Source organism: Erythrolamprus reginae, chromosome 1 (genome assembly GCF_031021105.1).
Source record: "Erythrolamprus reginae isolate rEryReg1 chromosome 1, rEryReg1.hap1, whole genome shotgun sequence".
Classification (NCBI taxonomy): Eukaryota; Metazoa; Chordata; class Lepidosauria; order Squamata; family Dipsadidae; genus Erythrolamprus; species Erythrolamprus reginae.
Window position 1 is genome coordinate 105020383 of NC_091950.1, and position 25360 is coordinate 105045742.

The window sequence follows — 25360 nt, forward strand, 5'->3', positions numbered from 1 at the left end:
ATTTATCATGACCTTTGATGTGAAGTGCAAAACTGAGTAGGTAGCTAAACTTAATTGATGATCTCCAAAAAAGAGAGGAGCATGGATGGCAATCTCCAGCCTGCATGAGTGACATCCACTCCACATGACTTCTTTTACTTCTCATCATAGTGCTAATTTCAACAGTTGATTAAAGTTTGTTTTCAATTTTTTGTTTAAAGGCAGATATCTTTCTAATATTCAGGAGCAAATTCATATTGTAAGGCAGTTAAAGGCTTCTTAATTGTTTTTAACCTGTAGCATTAACCTAATGTTATTCAGTTTATTGTCTGGAAATCATGCTTCATTCAATTATTCTCCCATAGTATCACTGTTTTTCTAAAAAAAATAATTATATAACAACACACTTTGAAGGCTTTTTGACAGCTGGTAAATATGACTAATGTGATGTATTCGGATGAATCAATTCAATAATCAGGAGATATCTTGGATATGTGTTTCAGCAATTAGAGAGGTCCTTCGGACTCTGAGGAGTCTCCATTTTCCATGATAACTAATCAAGCTCCTCATGAATTAATTAACTTAGAACACAGCAAGTATAAACCTCAGATTTTGAGTGCTATTTTTGATTTTTAGGCAAATTGAAGGTCCTGATCTCAGTCAATAACAATATCAATTCTATTTTATCAGCAGACCTGGTAAGTGTTAACCAGAGTACAAAAAATTATCTTATGAACAGAGTTATAACATTATTTGTGTCACCCTGTTGCAAATCTACATCAATTTTGACAACAACAGTATAATCCAAAAAGTATAATGTGTCCGAAAGCAAAGAAATATTGGAAAAGGATACATAACTGGTTACAGGAGGCAGTAGGATTAACAGTAGAATTCACTCCACAATTCTTTTTATTACTTATTAAAAATATTAAAAATATTTTTAAAAATATTTTAATAAGTAACATTAAAAATATTACTTTGATAGGTAATTATTACTTTAATAAGTAATTATTACCAGAACTCTTTTTATTGAATATTTTAAAAATTTAAAAGATAATACGACGAAAATATTAAATATTTGATTTTACATATAACAACTACTGCTAAGATTTGCCGTTTGATTGATTGACTGTGTGCCTGTTTTTTATATATATTGGGATTGTTTTATGAATTTTTTAAATTTAAAATTGTAATTAGATTGGTGGGAATTGGATTTGTTACTATGTACTGTTTTTATTATTGTTGTGAGCCGCCGCGAGTTTGCGGAGAGGGGCGGCATATAAATCCAATAAATCTAATCTAATCTACATATGCACAATGTTGGAGAAACCAAAATACACACACTGAGAGTCTGATAATTTTAAAAAAATATGAATGCATGGAGATAAAAAATTATCAATAGAATTTAAAGGACAAAAAGAATCAGATTATTATGGATTATGGGAAATGTGCTATGATTCTATTTATGATTGAAAGTTAAAGAGAAAGTGTGGGATGAAGCTGTAGAACTATCAAATATTGTTAGAAAATATATAAACTATAAATATAAAAACATTGTATACAAAAGGCTGTAGATCTGCTTAAAGAATTATTGTGATATGTAAAATATGAAAAATTAATAAAGATGTATTTTTTTAAAAAGTATAATCCATACATTTATATTTGCTTTTTAGAAGTAAACTATATAAGGTCTCTCAAGCTTAAAAAAACATGTGTTAAGGGTTATATAAATAGAAGCGTTTAGCTTTACAGTTTTTATTTTAGTATTCCTTAAGCCTAATAGTTAAATCAGTTCAGATCCTACTCATATTGCTCTTGCTGCTTTTAAAACCGAATATCAGAGAATGTTGTACAATACCCTATAAATAGCCCAGTTCTCTGTTACAGATGCATTTTCATCATTCCTGGTTTTCAGAAGAATTTGCTAGAATTTGATCTATAGAATATACTGAAAAGATAAAATCTACTTTTATGTACCCAATAATTCCATTTTCTTTAGAAAACATATCAGATGAAGGGAAATATGCCTATTTGGAACCCCCAATTGTATCCAAATTACACAGGGAAGGAAAGAGGGTATTTGGTTTTTTTTCTTAACGAACGGGTGAATGTTCAAAACTGGACTCTTCTCAATTTTAAGAGCAACTTCTCTTCTTTTCAGCTGTGTCACAGTCTGTATTATCATTGTCATCAAAAGGGGGTGTGTATAAGAACCTGAAAAACCAAACAGACCTGTCTGGAAAATGTTCCATATATCGGAGAACTGCAGGTGGCCCTTCTCACAGTTTTCACCTCACTGAGCCGGAAAACCACTTGGCTTTGAAGATTACTTTCGGATCTAACCTTTCCTTGAGAAGAAAACAAGTGCTCCCAGCTGCACGTAAGCTTCATTTACTTCTTCATAAGGGCTCTTAAGGAAAGTTCCGTACTCGCAGTGCTGAATGCTGTATGTTGTAGAAATAAATTGGCACGGTTTTGTATTAGTCCTTAACATTGTCCTCTCTCATGGGAAAAAACACAGCCTGCAAATGTGAGTGTCACAGCCAATCTAAATATTTAGAGAATCGTAACTAATATCCACTTTCTAGCTAATAGGTTCCATGGAATATGGTGAGACTTTTCCATGCCCCAAAATTTGGGTGTCTTTCAACTATAAACATTGACATTGACAATAATAATAATTGAACTCTTGACATTGGTTCCCAAAATTGTTGGTTACTGGGTTTGGGGTTTTTTTGTACTTCTCAAAAATCAGTAAGATAAAGAAAGCCAAAACTGTAAAATAATCCTCTTATTCCCATTATTGATTCTAGTAGTTGTTTTTTTAATTAGGTTATATGAAAAAAAAGCTTCTGGAGCTATAGATATGTTGTACATTACTATTAATTTTTTTATTTTTTAACCCAATTTACACTGCTCACAATTGTTTATGACTGAAGTGATATATAACCCTAGTAAAATTTGTAGAAAACTGAAATTAGAAATAAATATATCCATATGGGCACTTTTAAGGAATAATATTACAGTTATCCAATTAGTGTGCATAGAAGATATTTCTGTATAATATATGTTATACTTCTAGGGCCCCTAGTGGTTGTTGGTGTTAAGAAATCTTAGTTAAAAATCTTTAAATCTTTCTTACAAAATTGTTGCCACCTACTAAATTGGAAAACATTTTATTTGCCAAGTTAATAGAATTAATCATTTGGTAATTGTATATACACTGTATATCACCTTTCTGATGAGTGTAATGTGCTATATTTAAAAGATATGATTGATTTATTAAAAGTAGCAAGAAGTTGCAACACTGTGACTGAATGAAGTACAGTTAACATGTGTTAATTCCACGTAGTCATTTTTTTCTAGTATATCATAATCTATTAATTATTATACCCCCTCTTTTAAAATTCTAATTTCTTTTGTAACTCTTTCAAAATTAGTTTCTAAAATTCTGCTAAACAAACTCTCACAAAAGAAAAAAATGTGAATAGATAAATATGGACCTAGATAGAGCTACCTAGATATAACTACATTTATATGACTTCGCTTCATATAAATTAGCTCTGTATGCATGTACGTAATCAGTTTCACCTCATCTGATTCATTGCCGTCTTTCTGAGTGGTTTTCCAGGCAATTGAGTATAAGGCAAAAAAAAACATTGTCGGAAATGTTATGCTTCATTAGTTTATGTTCAATAAACCTGTTTTATCCTTTTCATGCCGAATACTTATATACAGTTGTCATCATTAACTTTTTTCCAATAATGAATTTCTTTAAAAATATTGGGAGTCAAGAGGGAAAATCTGTATTCCTTTGCTTATGTTGGCCTTGCAAATATTTCCAGTTTTGATTGGTTGTGGATCATGATAAGAGTCATTAATTTGTTATGCATCTGTCTACTATTAATCGTAACTTTCCCACTTCTCTCTGGCACACACACACACCCCAAAAAAATCAGAAATAATTTAGTAGGAATATGTAGGAACTTGTGTGCATGTGTTTGTGTGTGTGTGTGTATACATACACACATATACACATATACACATATACACTCACACAAACACACTTCTATTTTGTTCAAATGTTTTGTTACCTGTTATCTTTCTTGGCCACATTTGAGGTGTCATTTACAAAATATTAGGGTTTTGATAATGTACAGGAAAGGATGAAGCTATAGTGAAAGAGATTTCATTACCATAACACAGGTTATTATTGTCAATTAGTATTATTTTTAAAGTTTCAGACACAAAACCTTTGTGAAGCTGCTCCATTTTTGTGTTTTAAAAAGGGAAACAATAATAGTTTGTACCATGTTTATTCTTATTTACAACAAAACTAACTGAAATCAATAGCTTTTTACATTAGTCATACCTAGTACATGATTATCTGATTTTATTTATTTATTTATTTATTTATTTATTTATTTATTTATTTATTTATTTATTTATTTATTTATTTATTTATTTATTTATTTATTTATTTATTTATTTATTTATTTATTTATTTATTTATTTATTCAATGCCACTCCATCCCGAAGGACTCAGAGTGGCTTACAACAATATAAAATACAAAAACAATAAAAAAGTCAAATGCACAATCTAAAACTATAAAACCCTAATTAAATCTATAGTTAAACTATTCAGCATGCACACATACAATTCATACAATTTGGCCATGATAATTATTAATTCATGGCCCTAGTCTGATGGAAGGACAGTAGGATGGGAGCAGTATGACAACGGGGGGGGGGGTTGATTCCATACAGCCGGGGCAGCAACAGAGAAGGCTCTCCCCCATGGCCCCGCCAACCTGCATTGTTTAGTCACAGAACATTGAGGAGGCCAACTCTGTGTGCTCTTATTGGTCTCTGGGAGGTATGCGGCAAGAGACGATCCTGTAAATAGTCTGGTCCTGAGCCATGTAGGGCTCTATAGGGTTTTGATGTAGAGAAAGTTTGGGATCCAACAATAGAAATATTGGGGCCAAAAGAGCATGTTTTCTGCTCTTATTAAAACTAATTTCTTTTTCATTTCATTTCATTCATTTATTAGATTTGTATGCCGGTCCTCTCCATAGACTCGGGGTGGCTCACAACAACAGTAAAACAATTCAAGACAAATCTAATAATTTAAAAAGACATACACACAAACATACCATACATAAATTGTATAGGCCCAGGGGAGATGTCTCAATTCCCCCATGCCTGACGGCAGAGGTGGGTTTTAAGGAGTTTACGAAAGGCAAGGAGGGTGGGGGCAGTTCTAATCTCAGGGGGTAGCTAGTTCCAGAGGGTCGGGGCCACCACAGAGAAGGCTCTTCCCCTGGGACCCGCCAAACAACATTGTTTAGTCGACGGGACCCGGATAAGGCCAACTCTGTGGGACCTAATCGGTCGCTGGGATTCGTGCGGTAGCAGGCGGTCCCGGAAATATTATGGTCCGATGCCATGAAGGGCTTTTTGGGTTTATCCAAAAATTATCTATAAATCAAAATTATATCGCTATTAAGTGTGTTTTTTTTAATTTTCTCCTCTCCACCTTCCTTATTAGTATGTAATAGAAACATAATTAGAGATTCAGATTTAACTTTTTTTATCCACATACATAATACATGCACATGCATCTGTTAATTTATTTGTTTAATTTATTATTAATCAAATAAATGGAGGGAAGTGTTTTTAATAGGAAAGTGAACACAAGAACAAGGGGACACAATCTGAAGTTAGTTGGGGGAAAGGTCAAAAGCAACATGAGAAAATATTATTTTACTGAAAGAGTAGTAGATCCTTGGAACAAACTTCCAGCAGACGTGGTAGATAAATCCACAGTAACTGAATTTAAACATTCCTGGGATAAACATATATCCATCCTAAGATAATATACAGAAAATAGTATAAGGGCAGACTAGATGGACCATGAGGTCTTTTTCTGCCATCAGACTTCTATGTTTCTATTACAAGTTTTGCTCTTACATTCTACGTGTTGGTAGAATTTTCACTTTCTACCAATGGTCTTCATCCATAGAGTTTCTCCCTCTCAAATTTTATTTAGAAGGAAATGGATAGATATTTTTCATGGATAGTTGGTTTTCCTGCACTTTGTAGAGGTTGAGATTGGATGCTTCACTCATCCTTCCAAATCTATAATTTTATTATTCTATTGTTCTCCTACTTCCTGTGGCCAATCAAACCCTCAAATTGGTTGTGGGATGTTCCCCAACTATTCATTACATATTGGAAAGAAAAGACTGATGGATGCCATTCCATCATTGGGAGATGCTTTTAGATACATCACTATGGACTATCCATATATTTGACCAAGCCTAAGAATTCAGTAGATCAAAATATCACTGAAATTTTGATCACTCAGACCTCTTAAATTCTACAGATCACTTAATTAATCACTTAATTAAACTGAGAAGCTGTTTGGTCTTGTCATGAAAGGTCCAGGCTAAAAAATGGGAAAGTGTGAGTTCTAGTCCTATGTTAGTTATCAAAGCCAGCTGGTTTTGATTCACTCTCTCTTGAAATTGTTATTGTGAGAGAAATAGGGGGAGGAAGGTGAATTGAATATATTTATTGTTCCAAGTTATTTGTAAATAAATAAATAAACAACAGTGTGACTAACTAACTAAATTGATGAGGGTGATGTGGATAATGATAAACATTGCCGCACACAATTTGGTAGTGAAAATTCCATTCTGATGACTGCAAATCTTTAAAATGAAAGTATTAGATGCTAGCAACAATAGAGAGCTTGTGGAAAAGGAAAGAAAAAGGTGTGACCTTTGTCCTATTCAGCTAGGAGGTATTAGTTAGGTTTTGTGGATTCGTTTTGGTTCACCCTGTTTTCTGCACAAGGTGTTCTTTTCAAAGTCTTCTTAATTTCTGGAATACGCATATGTGTTAATCCTTTAATTACAACAAAATGCCAACTCTACAAAGAATAGCATAGTAACTTATGCCATTGGTGAGCATTTTTTGTTAAACAGGACTTGATAAAGTCTCCTTGAAAAGACATTCAGATTCTTTTAGATAGTTGGAAGGTAACAATTATGATTATTAAACTGAGGTTTTTAATTAAATATTAATCTGAGAAACAAAAACTTCCACACAGTGAATTTAGCATTTCATCTTATATAAGAAAACATCTGGAGACGTATCAGAGCAGAGAGACTAGCCATCTTGAGAAAGAATTCCTCTGGGAGAAAACGGGTCCCTCTTTTGTTGCCATCAATCAAATTTTGGATGGTTTCTATAGTGCCATCAACTGTCCACTGCAGGTTGGACAAAATGAATAGAACAAAGTCTAGTCCAACCTCACTAACAATGGATCAATGCATGACTTCTTTACTCAACGCTACTTACAGTATAATTGTTAAATGTAAAAACGATATTTGGGAATTTCTGTTTCTGTCATTATTGTTAGTATGGTATGTGTTATGTTTGTGATGATAATAAAACAAATAATTAAATATGAACAAGTGTTATGAATAATCATATAATATTTTAGAATGATGTTGGACTCCGTTAGCCACAATACCTTCCTGCCAAACACAATGATGTGTGAATCCTTGACACCATGGTCAGATGTATTTGGAATAGTGGATGAACAGTACTCACTATTTGACCATCAAACAGGTGGGTAGACTAGACATCTCATAAAAGTTAAAAATGAATGAAAATTGTAATAAAATAAAGGCCTTCATTTTGTGATATTTTCAGAAAGATATTTCCAAATTCGTTACATAATTAGTTTCTTGTTTCTAGTATCGGGTTGCAGCAGGTATGGTCTAATATGGTGTCCCAGTAGTGAAAATGGAGCTGCGAGCATAGCTCTAGCTAACCGACCAGCAGGTGGGCAGCTCTAGCTGACCGGCAGCACAAGATTTGGCTTCTGCACATGCACTGGAAATCGGAAGAGCAATATGCATACCAGAACACACATGCTTGCTAGCGAATACATGCACACTGGCTAGCTCCTGCAAGCACAAAGATCAGCTGACCGGCATACATGTGCAGAAAGGAACCCAGAAGAGCAACAGGTGACAGCTGGTGTACCCAGAGAGATGGCTCTATGCGCCACTTTCGGCACACATGTCATAGGTTCACCATCACTGTTATAGCACATCATTTTGTATCACAGTAATAAGGAAATGCAAAACGGTATTTCTAAAATTTAAATATGGTGAATATTGTTCACTAGGGTACGACCTATAGCATAGTTTACATGTTGCTGTTTAAAAAAGAAAGGTCCAGATCAATTTTTAAAACTTAGTTTTTGCAGTAGCATCCAATGTTCCTCAAAATTAATAAATAGGATCATTCAGCTGATAATACTTGTGTAGCAGATTCTGTTGAAAATCTTAGTTTGGGTGTGCACATGTTCCATTAGGCTCAAATATTGAACCACTATTCAGAAGATAAAAATAATGCAACAGAATTTGTTCTCATTAATTCTTTGCAACTCAAGAATGATCATCCTTTACAGCCCTTTCACTGCTTACAGAACATCAACTGAATTTCACTAGCAAACTATAAATAAATTAGTTTGGATTTCCTGAACACCTAACAATATATTATCCCTTAAACAAATAAAATTAACGATTCAAAAATCCCAGCTGCTCCAACTCCGAAGTCTCATCCAACCCAAAAAGATCGTCCAAGCTGTGAGAGACAAAAACAGAGCAGATAAGAGCAGCTGTGAGAGCGTCACAGCCAAACCTCTTCAAGTGAATCCACAAGATTCACTTAGCTGTGAAATATCCCAAAAAGTCTGTGAAAGTCCAGGAACAATGCAAACACAATGTATCCTTCTCCAAACGGATAAACTCCCACAGGTGCTCTCTGCAATGCTGGTAATTTATCAGCAACCCCCATTAGCCCAATTGCTTCAGCCACAGGTGTTCTTCCTTATCTCTGACGATACCTTCGCAGTTGGTCCCTTTTAGCCATGAGCCTGCGTATTCTGGCATCTGTCCACCAATCCTCCTCTGAGTCCAGTGATCCACTAATGGAGTCATTAACTAATGGGCTGGCTGCATCCATCTTTCTATCTGATTCTTCTCCCCCAGCATCTGACCTTGGCAATGAATCTTCACTGTCAGAAGCTGATGGTAGTAAGACAAGTGTCTGGGAACCTGAGGACTCTCCTAAACCAACATCCAAATTCCCCGTTGCAGGAGCTGACCCAGAGCCAACCACAAGAGTATATATTCTTGGGAGAGGGCAAGCTTAAAAATTCACCACCAACAAAAAGAAAAATTAAACGAAAAAGCACCCTTGAGGGTTTTTTCTCATGACTGTCAAAATTAGTTTAGAAACGAAAGAACATTCTCTCTCTCTCTCTCTCTCTCTCTCTCTCTCTCTCTCTCTCTCACACACACACACACACACACACACACACACAAGCTTTCTCATCTCTATAGGTAGATATTACTGGGTTAATAAATATTATTACATAAGGGCACAGAGATTGCACCAGTAGATTAAATACAGATTATTTTGTTTGTTATTTTATCTCCAGCTCTGATACTGGATAAATAACTCATGACTTAAGAAGGAGGAATGTGCTTAGTCTTTCAACAGAAGTTTTGATCAAAACATAGAAGTCATGAAAGAAGAAGACCAAAGTTGTCATCTGGACAGAGCTTTGAAAAAAGCTCAAAAGCAGAACATGATGGAAACCAGTGTCTTGCCTTACTTGTACACCCCCAAATTAAGACAATTATTTGATTGCTGCCATTATTTCATGCAAATATCTTTATCAGAAATCTAGAGTCCATTTGCTAAATTTTCATGTTTACTTTTTTTCCCTTTTTCTGAACTGCCTTATGAGCTGTACAACTCAGTGAATATTTTTTTTAAAGCCTGAACTATCCATTATTACAAAAGATTAAAGGTTTTACTAACAAAAGTAGTCTGAAAATATATAACTGTGCCAGTGCTAACTCCTTTTCTATCTTGTTGCATTTGCTCCATTCTGTATCTCATAACTTTTTGTTTAATCTTCCTCTTCCATTTCATACCAACCCAAAGAGAGATTCCCACTTTAGGAACAGTCATCCTTTTATCCCATAAATTGGCATACAGTGATCCCTCGATTTTCGCGATCTCGTTCTTCGTGAAACGCTATATCGCGATTTTTCCACCTGATGACGTCACTCTCTTCCTTCCTTTCTCATCTTTCTTTCTCTCTCTCTTTCTCTATCTTGCTTCTTCCTCTCTCACACTCTCTTCCTCCCTCTCTCATCTCTTTCTTTCCTTCTCTCTCTTTCTCTATCTCTCCCCCTCTTGCTGGTGGGCGGCGAGCAGTGGGCGGCGGGCGGGCGGGTGGGCGAGCGGGGGCATCAGCGAGGAGCCGGGGTTTCCCCTTTGCGTGGGCGGCGGGGAAACCCAGATCTTCATCTGCTCGCTGCTGCTGCAGCAGCAGCGAGCAGACGAAGATCCGGGTTTCCCCGCCGCCCACGCAAAGGGGAAAGCCCGATTCGGCTCCTCGCTGCCGCCGCCGAGCAGATCAGCTGCTGGGCGGCTGCAGCAGCAGTGAGCAGACGAAGATCCGGGTTTCCCCGCCGCCCACGCAAAGGGGAAAGCCCGATTCGGCTCCTCGCTGCTGCTGCCGAGCAGATCAGCTGCTGGGCGGCTGCAGCAGCAGCGAGCAGACGAAGATCCGGGTTTCCCTGCCGCCCACGCAAACTCCACCATCTGCGCATGCGCGGCCATGGAAAAAGGGTGTGCATGTGCAGATGGTGTTTTTCCTTCCGCAACCCTACATCGCGAAAAACCCCATTTTTAAGCAGACATACCTACAAACATACCATACATAAATTATATAGGCCCAGGGGAGATATCTCAATTCCCCAATGCCTGACGACAAAGATGGGTTTTGAGTAGTTTACGAAAGGCAAGGAGGGTAGGGGCAGTTCTAATCTCTGGGGGGAGCTGGTTCCAGAGAGTCGGGGCCGCCACAGAGAAGGCTCTTCCCCTGGGGCCCATCAACCGACATTGTTTAGTTGACGGGACCCGGAGAAGGCTGACTCTGTGAGACCTAATCGGTCGCTGGGATTCGTGCAGCAGAAGGCGGTCTCGGAGATATTCTGGTCCGATGCCATGATAATATTTATTTATTTATTTATTTATTTGGTTGGTTGGTTGGTTGGTTGGTTGGTTGGTTGGTTGGTTGGTTGGTTGGATTTCTATGGCACCCTTCTCTAGAGACTCAGGGTGGCATTTCATACTATTATATCCTCATAGGGCTTCTTCCGATGTCCCAGATGTATGGATTTCCATGGGGCGTTTTTGCGAATGGCTTGAAAATGGGGAGGGCGGATTTTCTTGCCTCTCACTCTGTTCCCAGTCTGTGCTGACCTTCAGAAGAGGGAGAGAGGCAGGAAAATCCCTTCCCCATTCTCCAGCTGTTTGCAAAAATGTGTGGGTGAGAGAGATCCCTAACCCCTACCCCCCCCCACCCCTCCCAAGGCAGCCACATCCCTTCACTAACCTGATTTCCTTATCCATTCTCCACTGCCATGTGCAGTGCAAAAAACATCCTAGAAGCTTTAAAAACATTCAATTCTCATTCATCTATGGTGTTATCTCCACCATTAAAAAATCTCAAGTGCAACACACTCTCTTATATACCTGTATTTAATATACATTACTAGTTACTAATTATATACACACTTAACCTTTTATAAATGCTTACATTTACATATATTATGTCTTCTTTCAATCTATACATCCTTTTTCTTATCTGTTCCGACTTCGGTGACTTCCATTCCTAACTACAGTGATGGCAAAATGATTAAAAGTGCAATGTGAAGTCACCATGCAAGCTCTATCCTTTCATTTTCATATTGCAATGTTATTGCAAATATTGTGTATGCTTTGCATCATGACATTGTATTGTTATACATGGATTTTATTTTAAGTTGCCCTCATCCTTGAGGACATTTATGGCTTCAGAAATTGATCTGAAGTTCTTCATTAAAGTGAACAACTAAGTTGTTCAAACTTTAACTACTGGAATTTTTTTCTCTCTCATCCTATTGTGACAGCTTGTGATTCGTCCTGGACTTCTATGCATCCAGAATACTGGTCAAGACACAACGTCTGTGAGTGGCTACAGTTTTGCTGTGATCAATACAAACTGGACGCTAATTGCATTTCCTTTTCCCACTTCAACATAAATGGTCACCAGCTCTGTTGCATGACTCAAGAAGATTTTTTAAATGCTGCTGGAATTTGTGGTGAATACCTCTACTTCATTCTCCAAAACATCAAGACTCGTGGTCAGTGTGCCAAACATTTACTCATAATATTACTATTTCTTGTTGGGTGTAACGTTCAGCCTTATGCAAAATATTGTATTGGCAACCAGCGAGAATGATGCTAAATCACAATCCATCAGGCATATACAAAGAAAGAAAGACCAAGATTAAAAATAAGATTGAAACAATTTAGAAATTCATTAAATCAAATTAATCTTTGCAAAATTAGACCAAGAGATAAGATCGGGTGAAAGAGAAATGACAACCAAAGAAGGCACCCAAAAGCAAGATGGGATTAAAACAAGGAAGAAATTGAGAAAATAGTAACCAAGAATATTCATGGGAGAAGGGGAGTGTTTAAAAAGTTAAATTAATGATTTTGACCCCATCTAAGGGCAGCTCTTGGACAAAACCAGACTGAGAGATAAGTTCATTCAGCCGATATGGCTTTGAAACATGTCCCTCCTCCTAGCAAGAGCTGTGATTTTAATAAATACAAGGTGGAGCATCTATAGGTGTTTCTCAGTGTTGGCTATTTGCATCATTATAGCACAGAATGATCTGTTCACATCAGAAATTTGGTGGGGTTTTTTTAGAAAAATATTGCAATGGTACAATAAGGTATTTTTATTACATACAATAATGCTGTAATCCATTTTTGCTTGTTTTTATAGGCATCTCCTTCTTTCAGGACAATGAAGATACAAAATCATCTGAAAAAGACTGTAAGGGAAACTTCTAAAGTTTACAATAAAATTGTTTTTTTTATTGATTGATTGATTGATTTGATTTGATTTGATTTGATTTCATTTGATTTGATTTCTATGCCACCCTTCCCCAAGCGACTCAGGGTGGCATACAACATTGTAAATGAAATAGTTTAGCTGGAGTTAGTGTTCTTTCAATAAATAAGTAAAAAAAAATAGTAGTAATTTACTCTCATTTGTTCTGGCTGAGCAAGAACAGTGAGAGCAACATACTCCCAATGATGTTACCATGCAATGCTATGGCTGTATAAGTTACAGATTTATGTGGAAATGTCATGACATACCTATCAAAAGTTTTCCCAAAGTCACCCATGATCACAATTAGCAACATGTATCCTTGTTTCCTTTCAGAGGAAACAATCATTGGATCATGACTCATGAGCTATCTTCTGCATTCATAGAGCAAAATTCCTATTCAAAATCATTACAGAATGTAGAGCCACGAGATAGCTCTTTACAAAAATAATAATAATAAACCATCTCTAAATAAGATCTAGCCTCCCATCAACCTCTAATCTTCAAGCTTTTGTTCTGAGAATGTGGTTTTTGTTTGGGACCAGTTAGTAGCAGAGCAACATCAAGTATGATTAAATGCTATGTTCCTCCTTAATAATTTTCAGTTTGGCTTGTAACTTATTCTGGAATTGAGGCATAGTTGATAGTGGTAGGAGATTTCTACAAGGGAAGGAAACTGAAAGAATCTGAAATTGGAGTGTTTCCTCGATCACCTGATTGAATTCATTAGCTCCCAGTACTTTTGACTGTGCCATTTCCCTTATCTATTGAACGTTGACATGTATCCTCAGATAAATATATTTTCCCTTGATAGGGTGCAAAATTTGTCAAAATAGTGTCAGGTAGGCTTAGAATTCTCGCCAAAGCTTTTTAATATCTACATTAAATATCTACAACTGCGGCTTTAGAGAGGAGCACTGTCACAGTTCCAAAGAAATTAGATCTCTATCTCATAAATTAAAGATCTAAGCCTGACAGATTAGAATTTAAGCAATGTTTAGAAGCTGTAATTAAATAGTCTAAGATAAACAGACAGTTAAAATCTGGTGTGGGGGACTCTAGATGTGATTTTAATTGGAAATTCCATAACATACAGTAATCAACTGATTTAGCAAGTTTCTGCCTTTAACACACATTATGACTTTTCTAACGATTAATAATAAAATGTAAGAAAAAGCCATCCATACAAATTTACAGTATTGTTCTTACGTTAGATTCTGTCTTGCTTTTAAATGAGTAGATAGTGTGGTAAAAAATAACATTTTCCTTACAATTAAGTCCTATATTCAAATCCTTGAACTTTTGATTCTAAATGCATTTTCCATATTAGACTTCTGTAATATATGTTTTATGGTGAAATTTTTACATGGTTTACACAGAAGCCTATCAACTAAATATAAGTACTATTTTGAATACTTGTTTGCATTCAAAAACTGCAAATTAATTGTTAATAGCAATAGATTAACATTGTTCAAGTGGGAAGTTAATTTTTCAGTCCCCACTACGGTTCTAATGAAAATTGTTTCTCCAGACATGGAATTTACATTGAAAGAAAAAAATTCCAATGTAAATTTTAAGTATTGCTTCTTCTTACTTCCAATGTCTGTCATCTAAATAATTGTCACCTTCCTATTTCTAATTTCTGCTGTTTCGTTTTTTAAAAATGTGCACTAGTTCCCTTTTATCTTTCTTCTACATTCAGCCTCTATCAAGCTCCTAATTATGTGTCATCAATTATACAAGACATTTGATACTAAAAGCAAGAGATTTATAACCCCATCTTGGAAGTTGTAGAAGTATTTCCTAGTGAAATTGAAGCAGATATTCTAGTCTTAAGGATGGTGGATTGATAGGAAATATATTCCTTGCAGAGATTCTCCACAGAATGGTTGTTTTTTGAGAGTGATTGGTAGCATTTTTAAGGGTCTTTTTTAATTCTGCTGTTATTGCTTTTTGAAAGTTTATTTCTTTGCTATCTTTGTCATTTGTTTTCATCAGGAAATGATATTCAATAAGTAAATGGGACAATTCTTAAATGGGATTTGCATGGATTTGGTAACATGCAAGTCTGACTCAACTCCAAACTCAGTATAATTATAAGTCCATTTTGATAGTTTCAGGTTGTGTAACTCTCCCAAAGGTCAGATGTGTATCTTTACTAAACAGTTGGCTATGTGCATGCTGTAAGACCAAGAAATGCAAGGAAATCAAGGCTGTATCATTGTTTAACTTAGCTTGGGCACTTAGCAGCAATAAAATCATTGATTAACCAGTCAATTTTGCCCTCGTCCAATGAGCTCCTTTGCCTCATATTTATTATGCTCTTTGATCATATTTTATTTCTCAGACGATTATGGTCCATGACTATCATTCTGGACCAATGTTATAACATGAGGTACTATTTACCTAGAGATGATATCAGGGCACACTGAGTTTTCTAGTAATCACCTTTTAGATCATTCACACTTGACCAATGATGATCTTTCGAGGACTTTCAGTGGTTATTGATGCCATTTCAGCTAATTATCCAATTTGGAGTTAATCATTATCTTTTGTGACAAAGTTGGGCTTTCAATTCTAAGAAAAGTCTCGGACCCATACTGGTTTAGCATTCCGTAGAGTTCCATTCAGAGAACATGAAGACTTCTTTCAATATCACTGAAATTCATTCAGAATTATTTATGTTTATTTTATAAAAAAAATATCTTCCAGATAGTGATAAAGCATGTTTGAGAACAGGTGGCATCAAGAGTCAAGAGTTTCAAGGTCACAGTAGAACAAGTAGGTATATTTCTGACATCTAAAATCTTATGTATAAGTATCAGAGCATTATGAATACACACAAATGCATATACGTATATAGATATTTACAAAAATGAAACCAAATATGCAATTACTTGCTTTTACTTTTAAAAATAGTTTCATTATATACATTATATACATTAATGTATATACATTATATAGATGGTGTTATACGTCCATTTACAGGCTAACTGGTATATAAATATATCTTTATATATCTGCAGAATCTGCCAAACACATATATACTCTGTAAATAAACATTCTATTAGTCAGAGTAAGCATCTGTTTCAGAAAGAAAGGCATAAATAAAATTTTTGAACATGTTACCTTTGAACATGTCATTGGCTGTTCAAGAAATATGAAAAGTAGGCATTATGAACATTGACAGTCTAAATTATAAACGAATAATCGTTCTTTTGTAGTTATTTTTATATGTAACGATTGTGTAATGTGAAATTTTAGCTATGACTATAGCTAAATATGGAAAAAAGCTAGATACACTAGATAAACTATTACCAAGAAATCCTGCTTTAAAAATGTAACTCTGTTATGATATATCTAAGGTGGTTTCTGAACCTGGGCACCCTTCAGGAATACAAGCTTCATTTCTCCATTTCTTTGCTGCAATAGACATTTATTTATTATTTTATTTATTGGATTTATGTGCCACCCCTCTCCGCGGACTACGTTGGCTTCTGTCAGGCCGAAGTCTTCATGTGGAGTTAGAGAGTTCAGCCTGACACAACACAAGGGGGGATGGGAGGGATAGTGAGTAGTCAGAGGGGAAAGTTACTAGACACAACCAAAGATTCCTTTCTCCAAGCCAAGGCCACCGTTTATTCTGCCCTCAACTGAAGAGAAGAGGAAGTTGATAAGCCCCTGCACACAGACTGGCTCTCGTGATTAACTTGTGGGTGTGGGGGATGTAAGATGAACCTTAACCTAGGTGGGATTCTGGGAAGGATTCAGAATCGGAATGACAATGGCGTAGCTAACATGGTTCTGTTAATAAATCAAGCTCTGATTGAGAGAATTGGACTGGGACTTGGTTTATTTCTCAGATGCTATTTAGAACGCTGACAGCTTGGTCATTCTGGGAATTGAAGTCAATATGAAGAGGGCAGGTTTCAACCAGAGTAAGAGGCCATGGGTCAATAGACATGTGATAGACATTACCACATGTGATAATAAGCTCTGAGATCAAATAAACCATCCCAAATCCTTAGCAAGAGAAATAGATTATCATTTGACCCTGGGTTTTAGACTCCTGTCATTATTTCTTAGAAGCATTTACGCTTATGATTTTCATGATATATGTCATATGCAAGTCCACTTAGTTGTTAATTAAAAAATAGTCCCTTCTGATTTCTGAAGCTCCAAGAAATGAAAGCAGAGCAGCACAGCTCAATTTTTCTCCCATTTTGAGTTCTTCACATATACCTGAACAGGGCTTAAACTGTTCCACCAGGTTGTAATAAAGACAAAAGTGGATAAAGCTCAGAAAGATCATCAATAATATATCCTGCCTGTAGCTTTGTGGATTATGCTGCGTGTCAAATGTGCTATTTTTAAAATTAATTTTGCAATTTAGCCTCAAACGTATCTAAGATCGGTAGATTCCTCACCTCATTATAACCTCAAGTGATGACTCTGCATTTCTGATCAGACTTTTAAGCAAGTCTGGAAAGTAAAAAAAAAAAAAGGTCAGACGGTATCTGCTCCTTAGATTACCACATCATCCTTAACTTCCTGCTACCCCAACTTGTGTGATCTCAGCAAAGATGATTCAAATACACTCCTAGTCCATCTTCTTTTTTAATTGTTCTGTTTTCTGGTACCATTCAGGATGACATGCAGAATTCTTACACAAGAACTATCTGAATCCTAGGTGCTATGGGAAAATAACAAACATCTGAGCAATATGGGTAGTTTAGAAATATGAAATACAGTGGAACCCCGACATAAGAGCTGCTCGACTTAAGAGCTACTCGAGATAAGAGCTGGGAGAGGAGAGACATTTTTTTATTTTATTTTATTTATTACTTGGATTTGTATGCCGCCCCTCTCCGCGATACGAGCTGAGAAGAGCCGGGCTGGCTTACTTTCCTTCCTTCCCGCGCTGATGCAGAGCCACTCGAACAAAGCGTCGCGCCCCTCTGATGCTTTCGGCGGCTTCCGAAGCGACGCTGGGCTCTTTTGCCGCCAAAAGCATCAGGGGGGGCGTGACGCTTTGTTCGAGTGGCTCTGCATCAGCGCGGGAAGGAAGGAAAGTAAGCCAGCCCGGCTCTTCTCGGCTCGTATCCCGGCACTTGGTGAGTGGAGAGGCGGTCGCCTTCCCTGCCGCCCCACTCTGGGGGTCCTTGGCTTCTGCTGGGGGTGGGGGGATCCGAACGCTGTTTTGAATTTCACATTCCGAGTGGCCCAAACGCCAAAGGCGAACTTCCGCACCTCAGGAGTTAGCTCGCAAACGGCACGGCTGTTTTAAAACATCGCTGCCGGCCTGGGGGGGGAGAGGGAAAGGGGGGAGAGGGGGGAGAGAAAGAGAGAGGGAGAGAGAGAAAGAGAGAGGGAAAGGGGGGAGAGGGGGGATAGAAAGAGAGAGGGATAGAAAGAGAGAGAGAGTGAGAGATGCTCAGTGAGCCTTTCTTTGAAGTTGCCTTTCTTTCTTTCTTTCTTTCTTTCTCTCTCTCTTTCTTTTTCTCTCTTGCTCTCTTGCTCTTTCATTCTTTTTTCTTTCTCTTTCTTTCTTTCTCTTTCTTTCTTTCTTTCTTTCTCTTGCTTTCTTTCTTTCTCTTTCTTTCTCTCCTTCCTTCCCTCCTTCCATTTCTTTCATTCTCCTTCTCTATTTTTATTTCTCTTTCATTTTCTTTCTTTCTCTCTTGCTTGCTTTCTTTCTTGCTCTTTTTCTTTCTCTCTTTTACTTTCCCTTCCTCTATTTCTTGCTTTCCTTTTCCTTCCTCCCTTCTTTCCTCCCTCTACAGGATTGGGTGGCAGTGAAGTTACTCTCCCCTTTCATAAGTTTCCTTGCTTCCTTCCTCTGTTCCTGTCCCTTCACCCTTTCTTTCTTCCTTCCTTTCTTTCTTCCTTCCTTTCTTTCCTTCCTTCCTTTCCTCCCTCCATTTCTTGCTTTCCTTTTCCTTCCTCCCTTCTTTCCTCCCTCTACAGGATTGGGTGGCAGTGAAGTTGAATAAATAACTACAGTTTAATGAATAAAAATAAAAGTTTGCCATGTTGATTGTTTTGGGTAAAAAGAGGAAGGGAAGGAAAGCTCTCAGCTTATCATCTTATTAATAAGTAAAGTTACATTTATTCTTGCAATGTCTTTTTGCATAATTTAGACTAACTTTGTGAGATTTTTGAGGACTGGAACCAATTAAAATTATTTACATTAATTCCTATGGGGAAAAGTCGTTCGAGATAAGAGCTGCTCGACTTAAGAGCGCAGGTCCAGAACGAATTAAACTCGTATCTCGAGGTACCACTGTATAAATAAGTAAATAAGTAAAATACCACAAATAAATAAAATAGAGCTATTGAGAAACAAGAAGTGATACACAATGGGGGAGTAAGGAAGGAAGGAAGGAGGGAGGGAGGGAGGGAGGGAGGGAGGGAGGGAGGGAGGGAGGAAGGAAGGAAGGAAGGAAGGAAGCTTCAGGAGACAATGATCCTTACAAAACATCACAATGAAAATATCATCATGCTCAGTTTTTGGAAAGGGATGGAATGAAATTTTCTGAAACAAGAATTATTGGATGGGGCTCTCATCATAATACATAAACAGCATTATATGAGTCTACCAGCCAACATGTCTTCCAGAACAAGAAACTTTATTTTCAAAGAGAAAGCATCTTATTATCTAAAGCCATTTCTTTCTTTTTAGACACATAGACATTGAGCCTTTCAATTTCACCAATGAGGAGGACACACATTAATTTTCCTGAGTTGTCTTCATTTGGGATGGCAGGAAGATAACGGGGGGAAAATACCATCCAGTGGGTTTCACAGGATGTAAAAATGGCAGGTACCCTAGTTACAACTGATGAAAACAGCATTGCATGTGTAGTAGCTTTTTCTTTCAAAATACTTAGAAGTTTAGACTTATATACTGCTTCACAGCCCTCTCTAAGCAGTTTACAGAATCAACATATTGGCCCCAACAATCTGGGTCTTCATTTTACCGACCTGGGAAGAATGGAAGGCTGAGTCAACCTTGAGCCTGGTGAGTTTTGAACCACCGAACTGCAGCTAGCAGTCATCAGAAGTAGCCTGCAATACTGCACTCTAACAACTGCGCAACCTTGGCTCAAAGTTTGGATGCCTGGTACTTTCCTATATTGTAAAGCAATACACAGTGCTTTACACTGTTATCCAATTGGTTTTTGTTTTCTGGCTATGCATAAGCATTGATGGCACTGTTTTACTGGCTGTTTTACTGGCATTACTTTCATCTTTGGTACATCAATGCTCTGCAATCCAGATAGCATGTTCTTAACAGTGTCATAGAAAACATTTTCTTAATTCTCCTCACTTTCATTCTTGAAGGTCTGCAGAGTTCTCACTTGTGGGAGTTTGTAAGAGATCTTCTCTTGTCCCCTGAAGAAAATTCCGGTATCCTTGAATGGGAAGACAGAGATCAAGGCATCTTTCGTGTTATCAAATCTGATGCTCTGGCAAAGATGTGGGGACAAAGGAAAAAAAATGACAGAATGACCTATGAAAAGTTAAGCAGAGCACTGCGGTAAGTTAATATCTAATGCAGGTAGGCGCTCAGCATTTCAAATATGTTAAAATAGATTTATTCAATCTTCTTTGGTTTCTAGTCATTTCCAGAGTCAATTTGAGTGTTTGTTTGTTTGTTTGTTTTGTCAAATATGCATGCAGTAGTCTCAGTAACTTCATATCGTTCTGCCCTTCATTTTAATTCTGGATTATTCGTCTTTCTTTTAATTACTTGAGTATTTTTTTTTGTCTTGGTCCTCACATGACATCTTTGGACAAGTAGTTTTTGAGTTGCAACCACAATTGAGCCCAAAATTTCTATTCTTAAGTAAGACATTTGTTAAGTGAGTTTTGCCTCATTTTATGAGCTTTCTGGCTACAGATGTTAAGTGAATAATTGCAGTTGATACCCTAGTAACCTTGTTGTTAGGTGGAATCTGGCTCCCCCATTGGTTTTGCTTGTCAGAAGATTGCAAAAGGTAATCTTATGACCCTGGACATAGCAATGGTCATCAATGTGAATCAGTTGTCAAGCATCTGAATTTTGGCCACATGATCTTGAGGATGCTGCAAAGATCATAACTTTCATAATTCTGAAAATATCAAAAAATACATTTTTGAGTGCCATTGTATCTTTGAATGGTTAATAAATTTATTTTTTATTTCTTTATTTATTCGATTTTTATGCCGCCCTCTCCTTAGACTCAGGGTGGCTTACAACATGTTAGCAATAGCACTTTTTATCAGAGTCAGCATTTTGCCCTCACAATCCGGGTCCTCATTTTACCCACCTCGGAAGGATGGAGTCAACCTTGAGCGGGTGATGAGATTTGAACAGCTGACCTGCAGATCTAGTCAGCTTCAGTGGCATTTTGCCCCCACAATCCGGGTCCTCATTTTACCCACCTCGGAAGGATGGAGTCAACCTTGAGCCGCTGATGAGATTTGAACTGCTGACCTGCAGATCTAGTCAGCTTTAGTGGCCTGCAGTACTGCACTCTACCTGCTGCACCACCCCGGTTCTGTAAATGAACTGTAAACTGTAAATCAAGGACTACCTGTAGTTCAGGGATGGATTGCTCTTACCTGCTGCTACCAGTGCACTGAGAACATGCTTGAGTTGTCTTGCATTGTATACATGCATCCCCATGTATGTATGTATGTATGCATGTATGCAGGAAGTAAAAACACACCAAAATCCTGCAAGGGGACACACATGTGAGAGAGAGTTTGGTGATTATTTTTCACAGAAGCAAAAATATCACCAAAATCTCACAAGTGTCCCCTTGTGAGATTTTGCTTCTGCACATGAGCAGGGAACCAAAAATACCAAAAATTAAAGAAAAAAACATGGTAACGCCTGAAGGACTGGCACCGGAGCGGTCACATGCAAATTACACAATCTGGCAGCTGCTACTGGTGCGCAGTCACATACCGCACCGGTAGCAACCCATCCCTGCTGTAGTTAATCTATAAAGTCAATTGTTTCATTTAAATCCTCCTCCAAAATAATTTTTGCAATCCCTGTCTGGTTTAGATACCTTCTACTTGCTTCATCTTCTTCTGTACACTAGCTCCTTCTAGTGGTCAAGAAAAAAACAGCTTTTTATAGATCAGCTAGTATCTCCTGGCCAATCGGAATCCTTGGGAGGTAGATAACATCATCAATGGTAGTGATGATGTCACCTAGTTTGGGTAATGAAATGTCTGAAGAAAACAACCAACCTTGGAGAACACCAAGGACCCCTCATTCCAACCCAGAGCTGAAAATATTTTCTTTAAATCCAAATCCATTAAAGATTTTGATGCCTCCCACAACAAACAACCTAAAAGTGCTCAAATAAGCATAAATAAAGGTGGCAAATTCATGAAAATGGCCAAATAAAACCACAACTTTTTAAATTGTTATATTTCCATTTCTTCAAAAAGGAGTTACAGGTTGTGAGAAGAGAAAAAAGAGCTTCGTTTAGTTAGTAAAAATAATAAATAAATAAATAAATGTAACAATTGAAAAGCACAACTTATTGTCCATTTAAATCATAAATTTCAAAATGATTGTTTTTTTAACAAGAAAATAATTGCAGTCCCACTTTTTCTGGGGTAATTCTGAGACTCCTACTAACCCAGGAGAGAAATATATATAGTGATACCTCGTCTTACGAACTTAATTGGTTCCGGGACGAGGTTTGTAAGGTGAAAAGTTTGTAAGATGAAACAATGTTTCGTATAGGAATCAATGAAAAAGCATTTAATGCATGCAAGCCCAAAACTCACCCCTTTTGCCAGCTGAAGCGCCCGTTTTTACGCTGCTGGGATTTCCCTGAGGCTCCCCTCCATGGGAAACCCCACCTCCGGACTTCCGTGTTTTTGTGATGTTGCAGGGGAATCCCAGCAGCGCAAAAACAGGTGCTTCGCTGGCAACGGAAGTCCGGAAGTGGGGTTTCCCAGCAAGGGGAGCCACAGCAAAATTGCAGCATCGCAAAAACATGGAAGTCCTTGAAACCCTGGGTTTATATCTTGAAAAGTTTGTATGATGAGGGGTTTGTAAGATGAGGTATCACTGTACTTAGGAAATTCAGTTCCCTTGTTTGTAAATTGAAAACGCCTTTTCGGATTGTCAAGTCAACCATTTCCCTGAGTGGTTAATAAGGGACAGGTTTTCAACACTAGCTAACTCTGAAATGCTCTGCTCAACATGGGACGATGAGCATCCATTTTTAGTGGGGGTGTTGCTGTCCAATTTGATATAGGTTAACTGATTCCAAAGATAATCAAACCTGAGCAGAGTTAGGGGTGGGTAATACTGCAGCCTGATATGTTCTTGAAGGAGAAAATAAGTTTTAAAAAATACGCATTTATCACTAGAGTGCTTTCCAGCCTACCCCATACATATAAAGCTTATATGTAAGCTTATAGGTATGGGTATCAAGATTGCTTGATGATAACTTGAGAACCTCACTCTGAAAAGCAAAAAAAAAATGTTAGGAAAATAAAATATGGCCAAAGACTATTGGATTCCAGAATATCTGGGAAAAATTTAAGCTCTGAGACAATTAACTGTGACTTTTGCCTATGTGTGTGGAAGCCTCTGCTTTGTCAAACCAAAATGTTCCTTGTAGCTAGTTGTCATTCAAATGTTTAGTATTTAGTTGCTTCTAATTTCTATTTCACTGTTATTGTTTGCAGATATTATTATAAAACCGGAATTTTGGAACGAGTTGACCGGAGATTAGTGTATAAATTTGGAAAAAATGCACATGGGTGGCAAGAAAGCAACTCATGAGATCTTTGGACTCATATCTTTGGACTCATTATCCAATAAACAATGTGAAGGTCAACTCCAAAAGATGGAAGTTCTCTGCCGGCTTTTCTTGATCGAGGTGGCCAGATATTCTGGATAACTGGATTAAATAACCATTAATAGACAGTCTGGATCGGGAAATGTGCTGCTTTTGCACTTTTTATCTACCATATAACCTGCATGGCATAAGCACCCATAATATGGTTTCAATTGTTCCAGTAATCTGGAGCGATTTTGCTCTGAAACCCAATAAGAGTTTGTCATCAGTACTAGAATCTAAATCCCAGCATTCCATTTTGAGTTGCATGGAATTTTGAATAGCATTTTTTTTATATCATCTTCATACTTATCCATGGGGTGGGCAACTGATTGCCATGTGATCTGTATGAGTCTCTGTAATATTTTTTACAGGTCCAAAGAACCATAGAAGTAGTGCCTCCAATATTCAGCAGCAGAGTCCAAGAAACGGATGCAATTTCCTATTGCTTGAATGGAATATAATGTGTGTTTATAAAAGATGTGTTTAAATAATATTTAAAAGTACTCAAATGGTAAAAAAACATCAACAACTGCTTCCCAGCTGGTAAAAGATAGTCCAATAGGTAACATAGAATAGTAATTTTTTCTCTATTTTATCAACTTGAATGTGGATATGTGCTCTTCTAAATATGGTTGAATTGGAATTCCCAACAGCCTCAGCCAACAGCCTCAGCCAACAAAACCAATGAAAATGGAACATGCATCTAATTCACCAACATTGGGAGGCCAACAAGTTCCTCTGTCTGCCCTTTTGCATTCAAAAGCAGTTTCACCTTGCCTGTAGCAACATTTTTACGTTTATGCTGGTATTCACAATAATATTTGTCACAGCATGAATAAAAAAATTATTTGTAGTACTTTATATGAAGGTTACACTTGAGTCCAAACTGACTTGGGGAAAAACTGGTTCTCATACCAGTTGGATAAGGATTTGCTGCTATTATTTACACATGCAAAAAGAACCAAAACCAATATTTCTGCTTCAGAATTTGTGAAGAGGTTTTTTGCTTGTTTCTTCAGGAAGAAAGGCACTGTATTCGGTGTTCATAATGCCACTTTTGTAATCTATAAAACTCACTCAAATCAAGGTTGTACATCAAAAATATGGTTGAATAAATGTATTAAGTTGGCTTTTTAGGATAGTTGATTCTCTTCCTAGGAACAAAGTTAGTTCATTAACTGACTTACCATATTTCTACAAAATTGTAATAGCGTAACTAACCTTCTTTACTATTAATATTTTTAATTAATGGCAATTCCTTCACACTATATATTCTTTAGCACACACTTTTTTATTTGTTCATTAATATTGGCTGGTTAGATGGGCCTGTCTGTGAGTGGATGTATGGATGAATAGATGGAGAGAAAGAGACAGACAGAAAGATAATAGATAGGTAAACTGATTAGAACTAACAATAATTGCTTCAAGTTATATCAATAGTGTCAGCTCTGGAGGATATCTTGTTCTT

General features: G+C 37.0%; 1 protein-coding gene across 2 annotated transcripts; it reads left to right on the forward strand.

Moving 5' to 3' along the window:
* The first annotated feature begins 2269 nt into the window (after positions 1-2269).
* Positions 2270-25022, forward strand: ELF5 (E74 like ETS transcription factor 5). Of its 2 annotated transcripts, XM_070735076.1 has the most exons (7): positions 2270-2359; positions 7493-7620; positions 12036-12269; positions 12923-12973; positions 15743-15811; positions 20375-20570; positions 23738-25022. In XM_070735076.1, exons 2-7 carry the CDS (start codon positions 7494-7496, stop codon positions 23832-23834), a joined length of 774 nt encoding a protein of 257 aa, XP_070591177.1. In that variant the 5' UTR covers positions 2270-2359; position 7493; the 3' UTR covers positions 23835-25022. The 2 variants fall into 2 exon arrangements, with proteins under 2 accessions (XP_070591177.1, XP_070591188.1); XM_070735087.1 differs by lacking the exon at positions 15743-15811.
* Positions 25023-25360: the final 338 nt, after the last annotated feature.